This window comes from Lepeophtheirus salmonis, chromosome 14, assembly GCF_016086655.4.
Source record: "Lepeophtheirus salmonis chromosome 14, UVic_Lsal_1.4, whole genome shotgun sequence".
Taxonomy (NCBI): domain Eukaryota; kingdom Metazoa; phylum Arthropoda; class Copepoda; order Siphonostomatoida; family Caligidae; genus Lepeophtheirus; species Lepeophtheirus salmonis.
In genome coordinates this window covers 20,275,403-20,299,445 of record NC_052144.2, presented here as the reverse complement: position 1 = coordinate 20,299,445, position 24,043 = coordinate 20,275,403, and the positions used below count along the sequence as shown (strand labels likewise).

Sequence of the window (24,043 nt, the reverse complement as noted above, 5' to 3'; positions counted from 1 at the left end):
ATACTATGTACGATTCATAAATATGTATGTACACGCATAATTTCAAATCGCAATGTCTTTACATTCCATTCTCTCACTCTCTTTTTTTGTATAGCAAAATACACAATCTATAACATATGTATGTATGTCTCAAAACACGACTCTTTGTAATATATATATTTATAAATGTTAGAATGGCTCTTAAAAGGGCATTCCTCAAGCCCCTAAATGTTGAGGGATATTGTTCAAAAATATTCCTTTTGGTTAAAAAAGGTCGAAATATAAATATTAAGCAATGTTGATCTATGTTTCGTCTTTGCGAGCGGTGAACTTTACAATTGAATGACTAAAGTAAAATGATTAGCAGTGAGGAAAATCGTGTGTGTGTATAATGGGTATATTAAAAAAAAAAAAGAAAACGGAACACCAACTTGGTAGCTTCTTTCCTCAAGAATAGGAGAGTTATGACAGCAACTTTATAAAAAAAAATTAAAAGTCAAATTTATGTGGTTGTACGTGTGTAGAACTAGCGAACGACCTTTGAAGTTTTAAACGTCACAACTGTATGAAAAAACTAATATTATTACCTAGAAAATAGGCAATATAGATCAAAATAGAGCATTTACAAAACAATAACTATTGTAAATGAATAACCAATCTTTTAAAAAATGGTAAATATTTTTCTCTTAAAAGGCTTATTATTGGTTAAAAAATGAAAAATAAAGGATCTTTTTTTATGTCCATTTGTATAACATAAGATATTAGGTTGGGCAAAAATAAATTTAGTATTTCCCACTTTTTTTAAACTAAGAATATCTTGTTGACTATTGGTTACATCCGATCATACGATAAGAAGTTGTAAAGGTGGGAGTGTACACTAAAAACGTTTTCACGACAGTGTTGCACTTGGCTGTTTGAGTCTTGAATTATCGTGCGTCGAGTATGGATGTATCAAAGGAAGAAATTCGCAATATGTTACATTTTTACTAACTGAAAGGGAAAAACTTGTAAAAAATGGCCAAAAAAATAGGGGATCAATTCTCTTTTGGTTAGTGTTTCTCAACAGGGGTCCCATGGAATTTTTTTTCCTGCATAACTCTTCCCAATACTCGATTGTTTGAAGCTGGTCATCGAACAGAAGCGGCGAACATTGGTAAATAGGAGACAAAAATACATTATCAAGACAACCCTAGGGCGCACACATCTTTAATGGTTTGTCAGAAGCTCTGGGAGATCCTGTGGGAAGTTTTTATGCATCCTAACAGTCTGGAACTTGTACCAAGGGACAAACGTCTGAATTTGTCTATGACCAACGCGCTTTGGAGTACAAATTTCCCCTCAATGTAGCCATTTGAAAATTGGGTGTCTGAGTTTTTTGCCAATAAGGAGAAGGGCTTCTACGAGAAGAGGATTATAAAGTTGGATTCTCTCTGGTAACAAGTTATAGAACAGAATGGGGTATATTTGGCTTAAATTGGATGATTATAACACTTCTTATAAACTATTGAATTAAAGAGAAATATACGAAATTACTTTTTTTTACAGCCTATTATCAACTTTATTTCAATGGGTTTTTCCCAATTGAAAAGTTGCTATATTTTACCCAAAAAATTATCTAGTTGTTTGTAGCGCTTCTTGTTATCGTTCAACGTGTAAATCACCATGAAGTTATTGATGAAATAAAGACAGGAAAGATGTAAGGTGATATCTGTTTGTTTTTTATGATAAAGTTTTGATTTTTTTTTCTAGTCTTCTAAAATGAGTAGAATACAGTTTAGTAGTTCGGGAGCACTGCCTACGCTTTTTGGCTTTGTGTAACCACATGAATAATGGGAAAGTCCTTTACCTAAGTTAAATCGCTTGCATGTCATATTTCGTGACTTTTATTATTGCCTTAGCATCATTGCCGGCCTCAAACAATTTGGTTATGACTTTACAATTGTCCTCTTCCTGTTTCATGGTTAAGCATTACAACAAAAGTTGTATAGTACATTCAGGCAAAGTTAGAGTTTACCAAGACAATTTCACTAGATTTTAATTTTAAAAAAAAAACATTCAGAAATATGCCCCGATACTTCTGCACATCCCTTTACATAATGTTGATATCCTTTTGTAAGAACGAATGAGTATGGAGCTTTAGCACAATAAGTTCAAGAGAATAATTTGTGCTGTTCATTGAGCATCTTCTTTTTTCATGAAATTATGAATGATCAAAGTTCAAAGGCTTTGCAAAAACCTTTAAACTGGAACAGCAAATGTCATAAACACAAATATTCTTGATTTGTATCAAAGTGAACATTTTTTACTATGACCCCCTAACATTTAGAAGAAATACATTTTATGGACCAGGCTATACATATAACGTGGTTCATCTTAAGTTAAATATTTGCTTTCTAATTATGGTTGTCGGTTACTGTGTACATGTTGTATAATAGTAAGGGGGAGGGAGAATGATATAAAGGAAGAAGGGAAAAAAAAGCCTCAGTTTTACCATTCATTCGAGACATAAACTATATTATAAAGTATTTATCTTTAATAAAAATATATACAACTATATGTATAATAATAATTCTCTTCATGTTATTTTAAAGAAAATTAATTTATGTATTCATGCCGAATATATATAAATATGTGCTCGGCATGTGCCAACAAGATGAAGCAAAATGAGAAAACAAATATATATAGTTTTTTAATCTCTAGAGAATACATAATTTTTAATATGCTACAGTATAGTAATATAAATATTACTCAACACAAAAAATGCCCAACCCGATCACCTAACTTTGGCTTACTATCACAACGAAATTTAAAAGACAATAAATTCATCATATATTATGTACTCCACTGGCCTTGTATATGCATCAATGATAGCATCCCGAGGATATAAGTGATCCACTCTTTGGCCATAATCGTGGTGGTTTCTTGCTTAATCCGTCATTTTTTGTAGGCATTTGTAATCACTGAACAAAATAGAAATCTACTCTAACCAACAATGTCACTACGGGGAAATATTTCTGCAAGCTTTGGCTGTATGTTATATACTAAATTTATACCCAAAAATGTGCAATTAAATTGTTTCGGTATTTGGCGACAATAATAGTCTAATTTACAGTAAATCTGCATAAGATTATTTATCTACAAAGAATAAAGCTCCGTTTTCGAAAGTTTATTTAAAATGAGTTCAAATGACTTTTTTTTAAGAAAATACATTCACAGTTTTTTCCCAACGTAACATACACAAATAATCAAATTTTCCGACTTACACACATTACCTTTTCAAATTCCTATTGGTCAGATGGAGTCACATCGACTGGAATTAAATGGACATTTTAGAACTACAATTAACCTGTATTATACTTGAGTATCATACGTCCTAGCTACACACATCCAAATTTAAGCTTCCCTGTTTATTTGGAAGAGGTTCACAGCTGAAAGGACGTTGTTAGTAGCTACGTCATTTCAGCTCTTGTAGTTACCTTAAAAGGCCAGTACTAGGACTGAAAAATTTTATTAGGTCGAGACTAATAGAAATGGTATATATTGACTTTTTTAGACACATCCAACACACTTAAAAATCGTAATTAAATGCTACTGCAAGTATCGGGTCCCTACTTTTTATATGCATGGAGCAAGCAGGACTTATTATCATTAGGTTTCTATGTGTCTTTATGGTTTGCAGAAGAAAAAGGATTGATTAGAAAGAGGAGGAGTAGAAGGGAGAAGAATAAAGAATGATGAATTTATTTAACTCGAAAGGGGCATTTGTCAAGAATGTTATTTTATATACATTCATATATCATTCTTATTATTATCCTCGTTTGCCTTATAGATTTGATTGTCAAATTGAGTTGCTCCATTGACTCATTCCTTCTTCTTTTCATTAACAATAACATCTATGTTTATAAATTTTCTTCAGAATTGAGTTTGAAAGATACTTATTCGTATAATTTTTTTAATCAATATCACTCAATATTTAATTTTTGATATCTGCTTCAAATTATAATAGTTATATTATATTTACTAATTAACAAAATTATATGGATTATAACACGTCATTATCTGTATTTAATCCTGCAACTTTTTCTTAAAAAAACATACGCTACACAAAAAGCCCCCAAAATCAGTTTATCCCAAATAGTAAGTTGTTATTCAATAGTTAATTACTGAGATTGTTAACAACTTAACTAAACTAGCTTATTCAAATTCAACCAATCCATGTTGTGAAATAAATTGATAAAGATAAAATATAAACTTGAAAAATAGACAGTTGACAATTAAAGACAGTGTTTATTTTTTGTAATTGTGGTAACGCCGTGTAAAGATATGTAAATAAATCCATGGAATGGCTACGTATCGTTTATTTCACCCCTTATTTCTTTTTTGAAGTGTTACTTTTTCTTTTCCTTCCCTTCTAACTGAAAAGAAAGTTGATTTCGGAAAAGAGAACAGATAATTAATTAAATTAAAAAAGCCTTGAGTAAATAAAATATATTATTGGGGAGTGAGAGGTACACATTTTAACTTGCACAATTTGCATATTGAAGCTGTAATTAATACAAAATTTATGTGTAAAAATCAGATACTGAAAAATGGCCATGGTAAGTCTGACAATTTGAATACTCTTTGGGAGTAGAGCAGCTTGGCTATAATGACGTTTCATTTGATTAACTGAGATTGACTATTAGAGGAAGGGCATCAAAACAGACTCCCTTGTAAGGTTATTGAATTGCTCTTACTGTCATAAAAAAAGTAAGGAAATACCAAACCTAATTTTAATACTCGAGCTGGGAATCTACGTGTTTGTAAAAGACAACTAGAAAACAATATTAGTTAAGTTTTAGTAGACTAAGATATACTTTTCTAGTGATGACATAGATTTAATACAATAAAAGAGGAGAGAGAAGAAGATAGAGTGAGAGGAAGAAACTAAAATCAACTATTTTTACCGGTGTGAAGACTAGAGTTGACGATAAATAATTTCTTTACTAAGCGTTTGATTACAAAGTTGGATCATCCCATTTACCCATCTTTCTTCTCTTCTCTTATGATAAAAAGATAATTGAGACAAAATGTTATCTAAAAACTTAATTTTTTTATTGTTCATATTTTTCATGTTTTTACTTCAAAATATTATATAATAATTCTTTTATTATATTTTATCGTTTTAAATTATGAATTGTTCTTTTTATTAATTTATTCAGAGTGTAAATGAATGTATTCTCATATTTTGAGATTGAATATTATTAATATATTATAAAAATCATTTGATCAGATATCAGAACATTTTGCACTAAGTCCTTTAGATTTATCAAAAAGATTGCCTTGAAATAAAAAAAAAACAACTTATAATTTCAAAATTTAGCTTTGCTTATACTTGCATTAATATAATTTAGAAAGGAAATTTTTTAATTAACTTTTATCAGAAAATAAATGAACAAATTCATAGTTTTTCAAATATATCATAAAAAAAGCTACGTGGAGATAAAATATTTATGATGTTTTTTCATGCTCAATATTTCATAGATATATTTCAGTGAATTATAGGCTTTCTACTCAAATTTGTAGGACATGTTGAGATATTGAAGAGTTTTTACTGTAGTTTAAAACCTTTTTTTGATATATATAGGCTCCGGTATGGACTTTCAAATAAACCTGTCAATTTCTTATTCTTTTATTGTGACAATCAATTTTGGCTACATCAAGTGCAATTTGCAGAGCCTCCATATAGTTAATACGAATAATTGTTTGATATAAATGGACATTTACATTTTGAGAAAAATACTTCTTGCTTGCTATTATGTTGATAAACCGTATATAAATGTTAGAGTGGAGCTTATTTTTTAAAGTTTCGAGATATGAGGTTCTCAAAATATTTTATTGATTTGATAATTTTGAATCATTTTGAAAACTTTTTAGAGAGCTTTGACAATTTACTTGTTTTTAAATGTGTTTGTTTTGAAATCATTGATATTTTCCAAATTATAGATTTTTCTTTAAATTAATAGATTAGTTTAAAAAAATTTCGATCAACATTATTAAGATACATTTATATTAAAAATTGGTATCTACGTTTCAAAAAGAACAATAAGTGTGGTTACACTGCTTTCCACCTATCACGCTTTTCTTTAGCGTTTTACAATAAAACAATCCAACTAATACGTACCAAAATTTGCAAGTCTACCCTGTTAATCAAAAAAGTACAAATTTAGTAGTCTATAATCAGGGGGACCCTGTTATGACCTATAACAGTAGAAAAAGAAACATATTTAACTAAGTTTTATAATATAAGTTGAAAATTTATGCAATTAAAAAATCTTAATTTTTTTTAGTAAATAGAAGTCCTTATTATTTAAAAATGATCTCCAAGAGCAAATAAAGGCTAAACAATATCCACATGCATATGTCATAAGTATTGCCTATACTGTAAAAAGTGTGAACTGATCATAAAAATATAACTATAATGAAAAAAAAAGGCGTTCAATGTATATGTAGATAAAGTTAATCAAAGAGATGGAAAGATATATTGAGCAAGTCTGAGTCATTAGCTACGTCTGGCAAAGGGGCTATGTTTTTTAGAGGGGATGCTCAATGGATGCTATCACATTAGTTTTAAAAATAGTGCATTGAATAATTTAACTTGTATATATGTATATATTAGACCTATTTAGCGACTCGTTGTGCTACGAGCTAATAAAAAAATAGGAACTAAACGGAAATAACCCTGCAGTCCGATTATACCAAATTGGAAATCACTCAAATGGTCCAACAATACCTCTTAATATTTCGCCATTTGTCAGAGAAACCATGTTGATTTTAATAGGTATGTTAAAAAATTTGTAGGGGGCGCTCATTTCCTTCTCTGCATAAGAGGATGGAATTTATAAGAAATACTCAAGTAATTGGTATATTATTAGGAATACCTGTCTATCATTTAGTCTGTAAGTCGAAAACTCATACTATCAAATTAAAGGGGGGGGGGGGAGGGAGAAAATGAAGGATTAGTCCGTTGTTGTTGAATAAAAATGTATAAAATACTGACATCAAAAGAAAAATTCTGATTTTTTATCTGTGAATCGTTCAACATACCTAGATGTTAATACATCCTTACGTCATTTTCACTTCTTTCAAGTTATGAGGGGAAAAGTGTACAAAAATTCTCATTTGTCATCACTTTTTTTTCTTTTTCGGAAAAAAAAATAGTAAAACATTTGATACGAGTCAGTTGTTTAGAATAAATATAAAAAGCATTTTATTAATATGTTACCCTTGAGTTAAATTTTAGTAGGTAGCAACCTGAGCAATGTTTTTTTATTTTCAATTCATGAGGAGATAACACCTTAGTATAAAGTGTTATATTAATATGGAAGAGCTGTTGAAGTGTTAAATTTGTAAATCCTTGTTGGACTTCTGGTAAAAACCGATATCGGAGTATTCCTGCATAAGTCCTTGGTATATACAGAGTGGATTTATGTTTATTTTCTTCCTTTCTCAGCTTCTTGCAGCTACTTCAATAAAACCTCATGACAGCTTAGCTTCTTCCCGTAAAAACATTATTTAAATTGTTAGGGTGAGTGCGTTAATTTTTTTTCCCTCGAAAGATCATATTTTCTAAATAACATACATGTAATCCGTAAGCATTTTCACTATATAAAAAGAAACCCAAAATTAACGTGGTTTGAGAAGATCACAGCTAAACTTTCATGACGTTTTAGCTGTTAGAGGAAGAAAATAAACCAAGTACTACTCCATATCAAGCAGTGATATAGTCGAGAATGACTGTTTTTTCGATCCTCAGGACTATTCTGAGTCCAACAGGGACTTACAGTTAAAACTATTCATAAAGATTGGGTGACTTTTTTAGCTCTCCGTTTTTTGAAGTTGGGAAACTGAAGAGTAAAATTTCTTTTCCTAAGCTGTTGCCATTATTATTTATGTCACACGAGGAGTGAACATCCTTTTCTACTACATACACGCTATTGTTGATGTATACGAACATTAGCGTGTGCTCATAAAGGACATACCTATAGTAACCTTGAGGATTTGTTACAGAGAAAATTGTAAGTCCTTGTCCTAGATTAGAATTGAGGATTCATATCGGAGTAAGTCTTGTCATTATCCTTGTTTATTTCCTTCTATCTTGTTGCTGAACTAGCGAAACACTATGACGGGGAAGCGGCTCTATTCCAAAACATTCTTTTAAAAAATATGGCTTACCATGTTCATTTTTGGTTTCTTTTTTTAACATGGCCAAAATGCTCCTAATATGCATAATTGATAATAAATTCCCAGCAAATCCTTAGTCTCCATCAGCCATGAGCACACTCACTCCTGGTTCCTTAATAGTAGGTTTTCAAAAATGAAATAATGAGGATGTGTAAAATAAAAACACTCTTCAGATTGCCAAATAAAAAAAAATTAAATCTTGCAGGTCATATCTTATGCAAATCTAGAGATAGGTATGTAAATTTGGAAGTGAGTTGGATTAGAGCTGAAAGAAAAATGAGGAGAATAATACGAGGAAAATGCCAATTTTCTGAATTAAAAGCATCTTAGGAAATAAGGAATTACATTATTACATACAACATATGAGGGGAGAATCAGAAGAAAAATAAAAACAATAAGAGAAAATAAACCCAAGTAAGATAATAGGAGCAATAAAAACTTGTGATGGGGGGAGGAAGAGAGCTCGCTCTTCTCCCGGCCCATAAAAAAATGAAAAACTTTTTTTCATTTTCAAAAATGTATTTTTTTTTTTTTCTCTTTCCTTTTTCACAACAGAACAACAAAATGAATAGCTTCTTGAATGGTTTGAGAAATGATGGAATAAATTAACATGAATGTACTTTTCGTTTTTAAGCAAAAGGGCAAGTTAAGTTTCAAAGGGAAATAATATGTACCTACATGGAAAAAATATATTAATCCAAGAGAAAAGAGAAGCAAGCAAGGTATCCCATAAGAGTACAATGGTTCAGGGGATGCTACAGCATACATACAAATGTATACCTTCATACATTCAAACTAATTGACCGTATCCCTGCTTCTTCTTTTATTTCTTTTTCGGCCTCATACTGCTACATTATTTTTTTTATTATTATTTACTTTTTTTTTACTATCCAAAAAACAAGAAAAACGTAAAGTTTTTCCCTCTTGTTTTTCTTCTTCTACGAATGGGAATTAAAACATTTAGTTTTCTTTGATTCTTTTTTAACGTCTGCTCAAGGTCCAAGGGAGAGGGGAAACTAAATAACACACACTAAAAGTTCTTCCATTCACAAATGTACTAATAGAAATATAATAATAATTATTCTTATTATAAAAAAATGCATTAATGCATTAAATCCATGCTTTTGTTTTGTTTCTAAAGGGATGTTTGCTAGAGTTCTATCCTAATGCATTATAGATGAAAAAAATATGATTTTTTTTTTGTATTTGCAACCTAAATAGTTTCTTTTTTTTCGTTTCCAAATGTGTTAAAATCGAACTGTTACATCTAAGTATAAAGTAATGATTGGTGAGTGTGAGGATTTGTTGTGGAACTATAAGTGAAAGTTCCGGTTGGACTCTAAATATATTTGAGGTTCGACATCAGAGTGACTCCTTCCCTTTTCCATGCTTCATACGGGGGGAAATTTGTATTCATTTCCTTCCTCTCATAGCTTCTCACACCTAATCTAATGAAACGTCATGACAGCTAAGCGTCTCTACTTCAAAACCTTCTTAAAACTGTCAAAGTTATCACATTAATTATCTGTTTCTTTTTTAACATACCGGCAAAGCACGACGTTACGTGACCAAAACCACAATGTCACCTCACTTATACAAAAATTTACCATGTATTTAAATGTTGTCTGGCGTTGATGTTTCTGCTTCGGTTCTCCTAATAATTGTTTTGAGCGTCGATATGTTCAAATAGAATAAGCTCTTGTTAAGTCACTATGCATATTTGCCTTCAATGATTAAATAATATTGTTATAGTTGGTAAGACTTGGTTAACTATTAACGGATTTGGGACTTTTTTTGTTTCTTGTCGTTGGAGAGTTTACAGGATACAAAAAGGTGAAGACGTGTGATTGGTTGAACTTGAATTGACTCATATTTAGGTTTGAACAGTTCCTTACAGTTATTGAATAATCATGCCATAGTTAATTGGGAAGAACTGTCTAACCACCAAATTTTAAATGTAGAGATGGCAATTTTAACCTACAAAATAGACTGGCCATATATTTTTTTCTTGTTAGTATCTCCTTTGTCAAATGTTACTTTTCATTACATTCACTCTAGATGAAAAACGTTGATTTACGGAATAGACAGTTGCTGATCATTGCTTGGTAAATATTTTAAATAGACATAATACATTATTTAAAAAAAATGTGCTTAATAGTACAATCTATTGTTTGGCGATTGGCCCATCTATTATTAGATCATTCTATTTCCTGGGGGAAAAAATAAAACGATTAGATTTGACACTGTTTTTCTCTTAGCATAACAAGTGCAAGGTATTTTAGGGGAAATTTATAAGTATTGGTGTCTTATGAATTCATAAATGTGTAGAGTCAGTTCCTTTAAATCAGGAAGAGTCAATTTACAGAATCAACTGAAATAGAGAATTAATTATATTTTTGCTGAATCCAAAAAGCTAATCGTAAAATACACAAAATAATATTTTACTTTTTAGACAGAAATCGAAATCCCTTTAAATATGAGTACATAAAGTAACAACAACAGAGTTTCGAAATTGTAAAATTGTGTTAATCGTTATATATTCAGTCCAATCCAGTCTTAGGCCAGGTCCTTTCAGTCCTTGGGGACGTTCTTCTTATACCTTTAGCCCTTCGAACTGTCACTACTAGAACTGATTAAAAAAAAATAAGAAATAACGTTGAGTGACGTCATTAATGACTGATTTTTATAAGTTTTAGGACTGCTCTGCATGACTGACTATACTAATCCGAGACTGGACTGAACGGGACTTCAGTTTTCTGTCCTATATAAGGACCAACACAATGATACTAAAGGGCGTTCCTTTCCTTTTATACTGTAATCTAGGATGTCCGTGAAAAGAATATCCCTTAGATAACATATGAGTATAGATTAAAAAAAAACAATTAATACTTTTGAATATTTATATTCATTAAAGTATTGAAGCATAAAAAAACCTGATTTGGAATGGTAATCGCCAAGGGACTTTTTTAAATCAACTTGAATAATTGTATCATTTTAATGCTCATTACAAGTGTTTTTAAAGGGGTTTTCCCCATTCAAATCTACCATATAAAATTTAACCAAACTATCTGCAGTAAAATTTAAATAATTAAAGAAAAGCGAATTAGGATATTTTAAATAGATTTGGAGATTTTATATATCATAGGAGGAAATCATTTATTTAAGATATTTTATCAACGACTGTTGACCTTCTACATACGACTGACTCAATGTGCAGTCAATACATATGATATACCTACTCTATTAAAAAACAAGACAACTTTAAATTAGAGGGTCTGAGAAGGGGAAAACCCTTTTTTCCTCTCATTAATACACATGAAACAAATAAATTCCCCTCTGATAGACAAACAAGCCCTGTCCCAGAAGTATTTATGGTGTCAAATCTCTAGTTAATTATGAAAAAGGATAGAAAGTTTTTTTTTATCCATGAAAAAGGATTGATGAAGAGGAGGAGAAGGAAGAGGAGGGGTTGAGAAGAAGAAGATGGAGAGTATCAAAACAAAAAGAGCGTATATAAATTGATTATTTAGAAGTGATCGTGTAGAAGCAAAACAATAGATACTAGAAAGAAACAATTATTTGACAGATTATGTAGATTCATTTACTTAATATATATGATCCATCATGGTCTACACTGTACATACTCATACTACTAAGGGTCCAATATATATATATATGTGATGCATCAACACAAAGCAATATTAAACAAAAATCAAAAAGAAAATACCAATTCATATTAATTCATAAATTTGTTTTTAACAATCCAAATATTTCCAATGACAATCCAACTTAAAGAAGAAGAGAGTGTTAATGGCTGTGCAACTTAAAGAAAAAGAGAGGGTTTTAGATATGTGACTGAGTTCCTGTTTGTAAGAGCAAGTACAAATAGTAATGAATTTGTTTTAAAAATATAATTGTTTGCCTTATTGGTCAGATGGTGATGCACCAATTAGGTATCAGTCAACATTCTATCATTACAATGAAACAACGGACCTAGCAAATGTCAATATACGTAAGCTGTCCCTCATAAAATTAAAAAAAGTATTAAAAATATACCTCGACATACTCTAAAAAGAGTGTATGCCTGGGCAGAAGAGAATGGTTGTTCACTCCGAAGCTATAAAACAAAGTGACGAACTGTGTGTATTAGCTTGAACATATTACACATGGGTTGAAAAGTCGGGGCTTCTCATATAGTTGACCCTTTCTTTTATTCATCTCATTTTCGGTTAGTACCAACCTTCAAAAGACGGCAATCAAAATTTCATTACAATGATCAGTTATTTAAATTGTGATTATTGTGCTGAGTGTGATGCTACTTTGGTATTTCCAAAACAATAAAAAAAAATCGTGTTTTTTGATGGGAAAAAATACTGTTTAAGCTAAACAATGTTTTGGAAAGTATTATGGGGACTCTGCTACAAAAAAAAAAAAGAATGATAATAATGGAATTATACTTTTCTGTCATTTTATCACTTTTCCTCGTGACATCCTGCTCCGTTTTTCTTCCTATTGCAAAAATAACAAAGGATGCATCCACGGATGTTGGGGTGTTAGTCATCAAGCAATTTTTAATAGTCTCAGTGCCTTTATCGGACAAAAAAGTATTCTTAAATTAGATCACATGGTAGTCAGAAAACCACTTTTTCATAGCTTTGGGTCATCCTAATGAATATACTTCTTTAAAATCTTTTCTTCCTTGAATTACTCCAATTTGATCTTAATTGGGATTGGTTATTCAATATTCTTGCGACCTTTATGCACAAATTATTATACATTCACAGAATTCAGGATTTATTCGTATATTTAGCAAATTTTAAACTCAATTTAGTGAATTTAATAAACTGTTTTGTTTAAAAGTTGTTCATTTGTTTCAATGGGAGGAAATGTATTTTAATGAATGGAATATTAAAAAATAGGATATTCACCCTTGAATGTTTAATATGTAGAAATAGAATAGAATAATTATAAAAAAACAATACAGACTCATTGTAGACGAAAAAACTCATTCTTCCTTGCTTTTCTGTGGCCATATAAATATTATAAATACAATCTATTAAGGAAACTTCATGCTATGTCTAAAATTTATATACACTTCAAATATTAATTTTTTTATCTATATATGATAAAGATATTAAAGTTCGACAAATCTTTTTTTTTTAAAGTTATAATAACATTAAGTATGTACTTTGTAAATATAGCTATAAACATATGTATGTATATAGAAGGAGAGAATTTGAGAAGGGGAGAGAGAAGGTAAAACCTTCTAAATATGACACTAAAAAGTAAGTTGAAAAAGTAAAAAAAAAAAAATGTCGTCTTCAGGCAATTTAAAAAAATATATCATTCTGATCATCAATAGATATTTTGTATACTAAATATAGTACACATTTAAATACTAACGACTTTATCACTTATGTGAAGGTTCAATATATAAGCAATGCCTCTCTCCACATTCAATCTACCTTTCATTTTTTTTGTCCGTTATTATATGTGGCTTTCAATTATATACAGATTTCTAGAATAAATTGTTAAAATATTGAAGTAGTAGTAAGTTCTTTTTTCTTCTTAATTCTTTTATATTTTTTAAAAGGAATCAGTTCATTGGTAATATGTATTAATTAAATTGGATGGGTGCATGGAAAGTACTTTTCGGGTTTTTAATGAATCAGTTGTTTTTTGATTAGTGTTTAATGATGTTATTTTTTATTTCTCCATCTCTTTTTTAATTACTTTTTATTGCATAGATCTGTGTATCTGATCCTTTTTCAATGAATTCATTCCTTGTGGTAATATGATTGTGTGAGTACATGAAAAAAGGATTGGATGAAGAAAACACGGAATGAAAAAAGAGGCAAGCAAAAAATAAATATGAAACAATTTCCGGTCTCTTTTCAATATGAAAAATATGAACATAGTTCGTATGTCCTGCTTCATTCTTTTTCTTATGTTTTCTACGTCTTCTTGCTTCCCTAATGCTGCTGCTGCTGGCTTTATCTTTGCCCCAAGACACACATTTTTTTTACAAAATGAAGACGTACTCAATGTCTACGAACCCTTTAAATCGATTTTTTTATTAACATGTTGTATTTGACATAATCATAAAAGAGTGGATGAAGTGGCTATAAGGATAAATAAAATTGCTCAAACAATGATCTTAGAAAATGAAGTTCTTAATTAGACTTTAATATGGATAAATAAAAACTAAAAGTGTTGAACACTAGAATAACAGTGGTCTTGCCTCTCCCTTTACGGACTAACTATTTTTTAATCAATCCAAAGTGGCAAATTAGCTAACAATATTATTTTGAAGAAAAAAAAAGAAGTTTAATGGACATTGTACATTTCTGTTTAAAAAATAAGAATAACTACACAATTACACAACTTTAGTGAATCCCCAAAAGTCTATACTTTTTTAAAATATTTTTTTGGGCAGGCCAGGATTCCAACATAAAATAATATTTTGCGACTAAGTCAAAATACTATACAGAATGTTACTATTGTCGTTCCAGTGTTAAGAATAAAAAGTTATTTCAGATTTTCTAAGTAAAATATTAATGAATCCATGGGATAAGGAATGCTTTTACGTTAATCATTTAGAATGAATATTTACCTAAATATTTAATTAAAAATGATATATACCTGTTTGATATTATATTTAAATCTGAAGTTGTTAAATATATAAACCACAATTACTCTCCTAAGATTTTTAATGGTTTGACACCTAGGAAGAATTCCTTAAGATACAAAATTTATTGGGAAATATCACATTAAATTATATGTAGATAAACGTTTTTGTTAAAAGTTCAAGAAATCTATTTCAAAATGATATTATCATGGGGTTTTAGTTCGAGATAGAGGGTGGGATGTATTATATATATACGAGTGCGGTCTGAAAAGTTTCCAAACTCAACGTGAAGATGATTGGATTCGTAAATAAAAATTAGTTATATATATATGTATATAGAGTATCTGTTGACAGTTACTCACCAAATTTTCATCCATTTTGGGGGCACTGTTGCTATGTAAGAGTTTTGAGTGGGTTGATGTGAGTGTTTTTTTTTGAAAATGGACGAAGTCGAATATCGAGCTTTTATTAAGTATTTGTTGTCCAAAATGACTGAAACTTTGGTAAGTAACTGTCAATAGATACTAGATAGATGTCAATAGCTTTTATTTAACGAGTCCTGCTTTCTTCACGTAGAGGTTAGAAACTTTTCAGACCACCCTCGGAAACGATCTACATCCCCGACTGTGTTAAAAGCTGCATTGTAAAAAAAGGTGGCTTTATTCTGGATTTATATTCGTCAAGTCATTTTCACCATTAATGATGCCTCATACTAAGATTACTACAGGTACGGATTCTAAGTATACGGGATAATTGTTTGGCCTATTGGAGGAAATCAAGTTGAGCATACCAGGAGAATGTTTTTGAGGCTCCAAGCTTTGTTCTCCGTGCTTGGGAATACACAAAACCAGGATTTGAGCCTTCCCGTCTTGAGATCTAATTGGACCAATAAAAATCCAACTTATCTAATTAGGATTATCAAGCTCTTCTTGTAGGTGGTGAAGAAGATTAAGAATTAATGCATTTTCAATTAGAGTCTGCTAATATACAGGGCCAACCGTTATTATTTATTCATCTTTAATATTATACAAATTTTCATACAAAAAGAGTCATTTTTTAAAATTTTCCCATAAGCAATGTTGTAGAACACATAATTAGCTATCGATTGCCCTGACGGCCTTCAGGGACAATCCTGCGTAGAGGTGCAATGTCATCTCGATCCTTTTTTTGTGCTGTATGCCCATGGGGTAAGTAGAATAATTTTTTTTTAGCAATCCACAACTCATCATATGTTCTACAACATTGCTACTAGGAAAATTGTAATAAAATGATACTAAACCTCTCTAAATTTAAATAATAGGGATGAGTAAAAAATAACAGTTGGCCCGGTACAACTCTGTACAAGCTTTAATAAAGAAGGAAATGAGAAGCCCATGTACATTTTAGATCCTGTGATTCATGTATTCCCCCAAAGCACCCTGCTATCTACACCCTTGATAAACGCCATAAAATGTTTATTTTTTTTGAAAAACACAAGCAGATTGAATCCGATCTAAACAGATTATTGGTTTAAATTGAAGCTTTGTTCAATGGACTACTTCTCAATCATCATCATGATTCCATGAGATCTAATCCTCGACAACGACAAACCAAAAATTTTCATCTTAAGAAAAAAAAAAAAAGCATGACCGTGACTTAATCATCAAGCATGACGATCCCCTCATTTAGATCAACTAATCATAACCAAAGCTTTCATAATAATATATGTACATACATTTCCATTAATAAGTCGTCATCATTATTATAAATACTCTTAGTTAGTGGTGACTTTCATTGTTTGTATATATTTTTGACTTTTTTGATTCTTTGATTACTTCATTCTTAGATGGATAATTTTTGTGTATTCGTTGTTATTCAAGGCTTTCATAAAGAAAAGAAAAAGAAGAAGTTAGGAGAAGAAGACCTTTACTAAAATATTGATCATTCAGTAAATATTGACTTTGTGGGAGGTTCATGTACATATTTAGAAAGAGATTGCTGAATATATGTATAAATGTATTGATGTATGTATAGAGGGAAAATAATAGAACAAAAAATAAATGGATATAAAGAGAGAAAAAAGAAAGAGTGAACAAATGTAGGTTAAGGTCTAACGGGACCAAAAGTCACGATAATTGATTTTACCTCTTGGACGTTAAAACATCGATATAAGTACACTCTTTGAAATAAAGAGTCCCTTAATTTTTGAAAATAAAAAAGTGTAACCCACGCTACATAATATCGAAAAATATACTTGAAAGATATATTGGAGGTATCTATGGAATAGATTGCATCATCTTACAAAATTTGATCTATTATATTGCTTCCCAAAATGGTGTTGAAAACACTGTTATGAACTTTTTTTTACTTTATGTAATGTGTATATATATCTATTCTTCCTTCGAAAATTACAGGACCTTCATCTCAAAGAGTGTAGCTATAACTTTTTTGAATATTTCATTCTACACAATCATTCGACAAAATATTTATTCAAATTATCATCTACACAAATCAACAAGATTATACTTCTTCAAATACTTTTAAGTGTCATATACAGTTGACTTAAATGTTAAAGGGTACGGCACACTTCAAGCTCATAAAATCCAAAATATTGGAATAACCATGCAAATTAATTGTATAATCATATATATTTAATGAATTGACGATGAGATTATCAAGAATTAGAAACAAGCAAAAAAAAAAAAATTCATAATGAATTAACTGAAATTTTGTTTTTCATTTTTAATGTAGTATTTACTTCGAAATGGTATAGTTCATTAGTAAAATTTAAAAAAATCAAGAAATAATACATGGGAGATTAATTGACATGCTTGTAAGTTGTTACGCTTAAAATTTATTGAAAAACTCTTAAAGTTAGAAATTAAAATTATTAATTATCCAATTGTTAATGATGCATTAGTTACGGCTCATTCAGCGTGATGAGTAGACTTTTTTAAATTTACATCCTTGGAGTAATTATTTTCATTCTCCTTAATATTCTTTTGAAATTCAACTATTATTTTACATTCGGAAACTAAAGATTAACCGATACTAAAATACAAAATTATAACAGAAAAAAAGAAAAAGAAATTGTATGTCATATATTTTTTGCACACATTTGCATTGTATGTGTATTGTCTATATTGTTAAAACACAATTTTTTTTGAAAATCCATTTCTTTAATCCACACTTAGTCATTAGTATCAAAATTGGTATTTTTTAAAAAACTTATTATACGCTAAATTACTTTCACTCCAAGAGTAATTCAATCCAAAAAATAATGAAATCTCGCTTTGTGCATTGATATAATTTTTCTAGACATTAATATTTGCTTATATATCCATCTCTAGTGTTACATCTGGCCACTTCAACCCTTATATTTATAGCCCTTTTGATGGCTTGAGTGTAATTTGGACTCATTGGAATTGCCAAAGGGTTTTTGTAATTTGAATAATATGTTGGTCAGAAGGAGACACAAAATAAGGAGTTTAAGTCTTAATTGTATTTGACGAGTAAATCATGAAATCATAATTTAGTACTTTCCATTTTAATTCTAGAATTATTCTTTTTCTTATGTCCTTTAAATAAAGGATATCATTATTCATTGCAAGAACAGTATCTACTTTTTTAAAAAGTTCTATCAATACATTTTTCTGTCATCCGATTCCCCTTTTGAATTTTTATAATAATTGAAATAGTCTTTTTTCGTAATTTCACGTCCTCATTGACACACATACCAAGAATAAGCGAATCAGATTGGTCAAAAAATATATTTCTTCACAATCGCCTTTTCGTCACAATTCAAATGTTTCATCAATATCAGAGGCAAAATAGGTTTTTTGAGCCGTGAGTTGCGTCTGAATGGAATTTGATGAAAAACCACATTGGTTCATTAAAGTTTATTATAATTTAAACAAGCATTTTCGGTTGATTACTTGGTTTTAGTGTTGCTACATATACCTTAATTATTCTGCTCGACAATATATTCACACTGGGCACACCTTTACTTATAGTGGCTTATTGTCATCGATATCAATCTCTTTTTTATGTCCAGATACTCATTGCCAGATTTAACGATGATAATACACTTTTTATACAGTATTTGAAATCTATTTATTTGTCTTTACATTCTCTACAATCAAATAAGTTCGTATCTTTTTAGTATCAAAGTACAGAGATATTGTGCATTTAAAATTTTTCCATTTCAGTTTCTTAGATCTTTAGTCGAAATTTATGTTTCTCATGTCGTATTTTATGTGGTCCAATAACTTGATTTTTATCCTTTTTTCAGATATTTGCATAGTTAATTAAGTTCGCAGTACCTATGGCCGCTCCAGTGTAATCACTTATCAATTATTTTTCTATTTTTTGAAATGTTGTATATCAGAGCTGCTTGGATGGGAACAAATTCATCATCATCACAGCCAGTTTTAAGAGGAGATATATCCATGCATATAAAACATTCATATAAAAACTATCCATTTCTTATTTTTTTCTGTAACAATCACTTTTGACTACTTTAAATACAATTTGCGCTATCTCTAAACGACTAATAAAACTAATTTGATTTTATAAATTTACAGTAATTCTCCAAAAAATGCATATATACCTAATCCAAAGCCAATTTTGAGAAAACACGTTCCAGCTTGTATTTGGATTGACTTGCCATAAATTAACTTTTCTTGATCTCTATTAATTTATATATGTGAGAGTATAAAACATAGTATGTGCAGCTAACATGGCCTTACCATGCATTTTGATTTTATTTCGACAATTTTGCATGCGAGTTTCTTTTTTCCCTCTCTCTCTTTTTTTGAGTGTCTCTTCAAATTGTAGCATGTGCATTTCGTATTTTTTAATATATACTATTCGTCATGCTTCCATTATGAAGGGATCTTATTTTTTGTCTGTATTTTTTTAAAGCATACGAAAGAGAAGAAAGTAGGAAACCTTCACAATGCCTCATTAAATCCTTTTTTAAATATTTGATTTCATAGTTGGTTTACACTAGGAGTGTAATTAGGATTTTCTTTATTGTAAGGTAATATTTATACTTTGACCAATTTATTTGGGATATTATCAACTCCCAGGACAACAAGTTTAGAGACCGAAAATGCTTACCAAAGTCCCAATTTCTATTTTGATTCTTTTTTTGAAGTTTTTCATATCCTTTAAAATGGAGAAAAAAATCGATTTTATCTATTTAACTAAATAAAAGAATATCTTTTTCATTCCCTGATCCAAACTTCCCCGTCTTCGTTATTTTGAATGGTGGAATTTATTTCAAAAATAATTCCAAGAATTAGATTAAAATTACATATAGGGCTTGCATGAAGTAAGCCTTAAGCTCATCAGCAAAATTGTCCTTACGCACATATTTGTTACAAACTCCGCAAATTTCTACATCAGGATTCTCAAAATTGCTACCTATTTTTATTTTACCTATTAAGCTATCAAACATCATTTTTTCGGCCAAATGTTCCAAATGGTTTTTCCAAAAAATGTCTGTTCCAAAAAAAAAAAAAAAAAAAATACGAACAATAGTCCGCTCAGGGATTGAGAGTTGGCGACTGAACGGCAAAGCCACTTGAAGCTTTATTTTTTTATAGTTATTTTTGTATGATAGATTCCTTTGACTTACGAACTCAGGTCCATGAATGAATTAAACTCTTATGTCAAAGTATTCTGTATGTTATTTTATCTCTGTGTATAAAGGTGTAATATAATTTCAAGGTCAGGAGAAAACAGAAGTTCATTGGTTACGCTGTCAAAATAATTTCTCTACTTGTAATTGCCGATTATTAATGTAACAGAACAAAGAATAAATTGTGACGATATATTATACCCTCTTTGTCACCTAAACACATTGGCCAATCATTCACCCCCAATGTAGCTTCTATGTATTTCTTTTTCTTATGTGCGATACTTTACCAAAAGAAATATAATTTACCCATCCCGGAGTGATGTACTGTATGCGCTATAGGGAAGCTTATTTATTATACGCACTTTTTCACATTGAAAAAAAAGCTTTTAAAAAAGTTCATAAATGTTATACATAAATGATAAAAAAAGTACGTAGTCAACGCGGTTAGATTATATTTTATTAGTCATTTTTTTGTTAGAAATAATCATTATAGGGGAAAATTGTACAAAAAAAATGGAAAGATTATTTATTTATAGAAAATATTAATTTAAAAGAAATGCTTTATTTTGGCTTAGATTGACGTTTTTAAAGGTAAGGTTTCTACTTTTTTAATATAATTGTGAATTTACATTCTTATGGGCCCGATACAATCTCTATGTACTTATCAATGTGTCTCAAACTGTAAAGGTAACTGAGATAATATGAGGCACCTTTTCAAAATCATCTATATTTTTTAATCTATTATAGTCAAATAGATAGAAACTTTCACAATAGACGTACCTTAATGTTGTGCATTATGAGTTTTAAACAATTATTTCTGACACATATAAATATCTGAAGTTAGATTCCATTTTTTTAAACTGTCGTTGATCAATATTACTCCATACTCTGTGTAATAGAGACCACCAAAGTGGCATTAGTATATGTGAAACTAAATTGTTTTTATTTAGTTGCTAATTGGGTAATCATGTATAAACACTATTATATGATTGATAAAATAGCTTAAACGATACATATAAGGTAGCAAGAAGTGTTTGTTTGGCTTAATATAGGATTTTTGCAAAGTTTGACAAATCTATACCCAAATTCAAAGTATTACCAGCTCTACCAATGGAGGATTTGGAAGCTTATTTACAATATCAGAAACATCCACAAAGGTATGGACAATATTACTACAATTAGTGCGTCTCATATTATTCATAAGAGTCATTTCATATGTTTTATTATGCAACTAATAAATGTAACGCCTATTACCCCATAATTCACTAGATTGTAGTCTATGTTTACTGTTTAATCTGGGTTTCCTAAAAAAATGAATCTACTATACAATGCCAAAAAAAGAAAAAAAAAATCCGTGTGAAAAATGGTAAGAAAATAAATAAATACTTTCCTCACATGGGTGGAACAATTAGACTGAGTTTAACATGACTGAAAGATGACGTCCTTTACTGTCACATTTGCAAAAAGAATAATTCCAAAATTAATTGTAAAGTGTAAATAGGGTGTCTCATATTACACAAGGCCTCAATATTACCTCAGATACCTCTACATAAAACATTTATTCAGAATTAAAATGAACATTTTGGTACCCTGTTCTGTTAATATCTCTAAAGAAGTATAAGTCAGTGGAATGTTCAACCATATCCTTTCTCAAGTAGCTTGTATAAGATAATTATTACGAATATAATTTTATTGTATATATAGAGCGGAAAGGTTAATTAATAAGGGTAAAGAATGAGAAATTTATGCATGTAGCTATTTATTATATAAAAGCAAAGAAATACTTTGATCGGTCTTCATCGAATGAAGTATAGAGCTATATTTACATAAAAATGAAGAAGTGATTTGTTAGATTATACATCCATAACTATAACATTAATATTTATTGCGTATAAATCAATGATGGATTCATTATGTAAATAGATTTTAGAGTATATAAGAAGAAGAAAAAAAAAAATAGAAGAAACTTCTTACTTCTCCTTCTGCACGCTTTTGTTGGAGTTCTCGTTTTTTTTCATTGTCTTCAAGGATGCGAGCTTCGATTTTAGCAATGGATTCCCTCGTAAAAGGTACGAAAATTGGTCGGTCGTCCTCAATCTATATAAAAAAAAGGGGAAACTTTAATAATGTAGTATGTATACAAAGAAAAGAATAGTGATCATACTGACACGGGGGCAAATATTTCAAAGGATTTTAAACCAAGACATAAAGTTAAAATAGAGAGAAGAGAAAAAGGGTAAAAAAGGAATTTAACTTTTTTTGGCACAAACGAAAGGATCTTTTACTGAATCGACGTGGGTACAAAGTACAATGAAAGGAAAAAATGAGATTAAAAGGTTGGAATAAAATGGATACAATCTGTCGCATAAAGGATTAATGAGTTTAATACTGCTCTCATTTCATTTATGCGTCTCTCTATTACTAAGAGGAAGCAGACTTTGTCTGAATATTCATAAATACATCATATCTGTTTTACATTATTGCCTTCATTTTCATACAATGATTGACTATGATGAAGAAGTAGAAGAGGAAAGCCTCAGCAAACTATGAATGATAACATAACTTCGATACATATAGGGTGGTTCTTAATAATTGCCCAATTCATTTTACGTCATTCAATTTGAAGTATTTTGTCTAGAGATTTCATTATTGAAGGCAAAAGTTTTGTAACTGCATTTTGTCAAAAAAATATGGTAGTGTTGAGCATTTTTAACTTATATTTTCACTTGATCTTAACCCCTTGACTTTGAAATGTAGGCTACGGTCGAGAAAAAGTTATGATGAGTTTCCAGGCTCAGCAATGACAGCTGCAGAGTCTGTATGGACAAAAACTCCGTAAGGCGTTGTGTTTACTAGCTGCAAGTAAGTCTCCCGCATATAAATTCGGAACAAGGGCAAACACATTTAAATATATACCTAGTACTATATTACAAACTATAATCATGGGTGGATCCTTATTCAGGTCCACCCCGTACATAGTTAGTCAGTTAGCCCCCCTTTTTTTTTTACACTTCCATTATTCCAAGATCTTTTTTTCTTTGGCTCATAAAAATCCTTTACAAATCTTATATCGTGTTCAGAGATATATATGTATGTAGTCATGTTTATATATAACAAAATACATATTATTTTATGGGATTTTTCCCTTCTATGTATTTATTTTTGAAATTCATGTTATTCGAATAAACAGCACCATATTGAGATTATTGATTCTATGTCCGTATGAAGGTAGGTACTTGAGTCATCATCAATGTAATGAGTTTACCTTTAATGACAACATTACCCGGAGCTTCTTTGGTAAATATTCGTAGATAATGGAGAGAGGCATAGGGCTATCTCTTTACTAAAAATAACCATTTCAAAAACAAATATGATATTTGGTGTGTCAACATAAAACAATTTTGAGCAAACAACAAGAAAATGAGAATGTCCCATTTTTTTTTAGAACTTCTATATATACCTACAGCCTAGTGTGTCATAGACATACTTCAGTTAAATATGGCCTTTGTTTTCCCATTTGGAGGATGAATTAAGATATCCAAGAATTATAAATGTAATTATGAAGTATTATTTGATTTGAAACAGTAATA

The 24,043-nt window shown here is 30.0% G+C and overlaps 1 protein-coding gene across 13 annotated transcripts in view; it reads right to left on the bottom strand.

Annotated features, from left to right (window-relative positions):
- The window catches only part of para (sodium voltage-gated channel paralytic), a 156,926-nt gene that overhangs the window by 43,503 nt on the left and 89,380 nt on the right, over positions 1-24,043 (bottom strand). For all 13 annotated transcript variants that reach the window (XM_040724503.2, XM_071893599.1, XM_071893602.1 and 10 more), the window contains one exon: positions 22,428-22,550. In XM_040724503.2, coding sequence (XP_040580437.1) covers positions 22,428-22,550 — 123 coding nt within the window. The remainder of the gene's footprint in view (positions 1-22,427; positions 22,551-24,043) is intronic.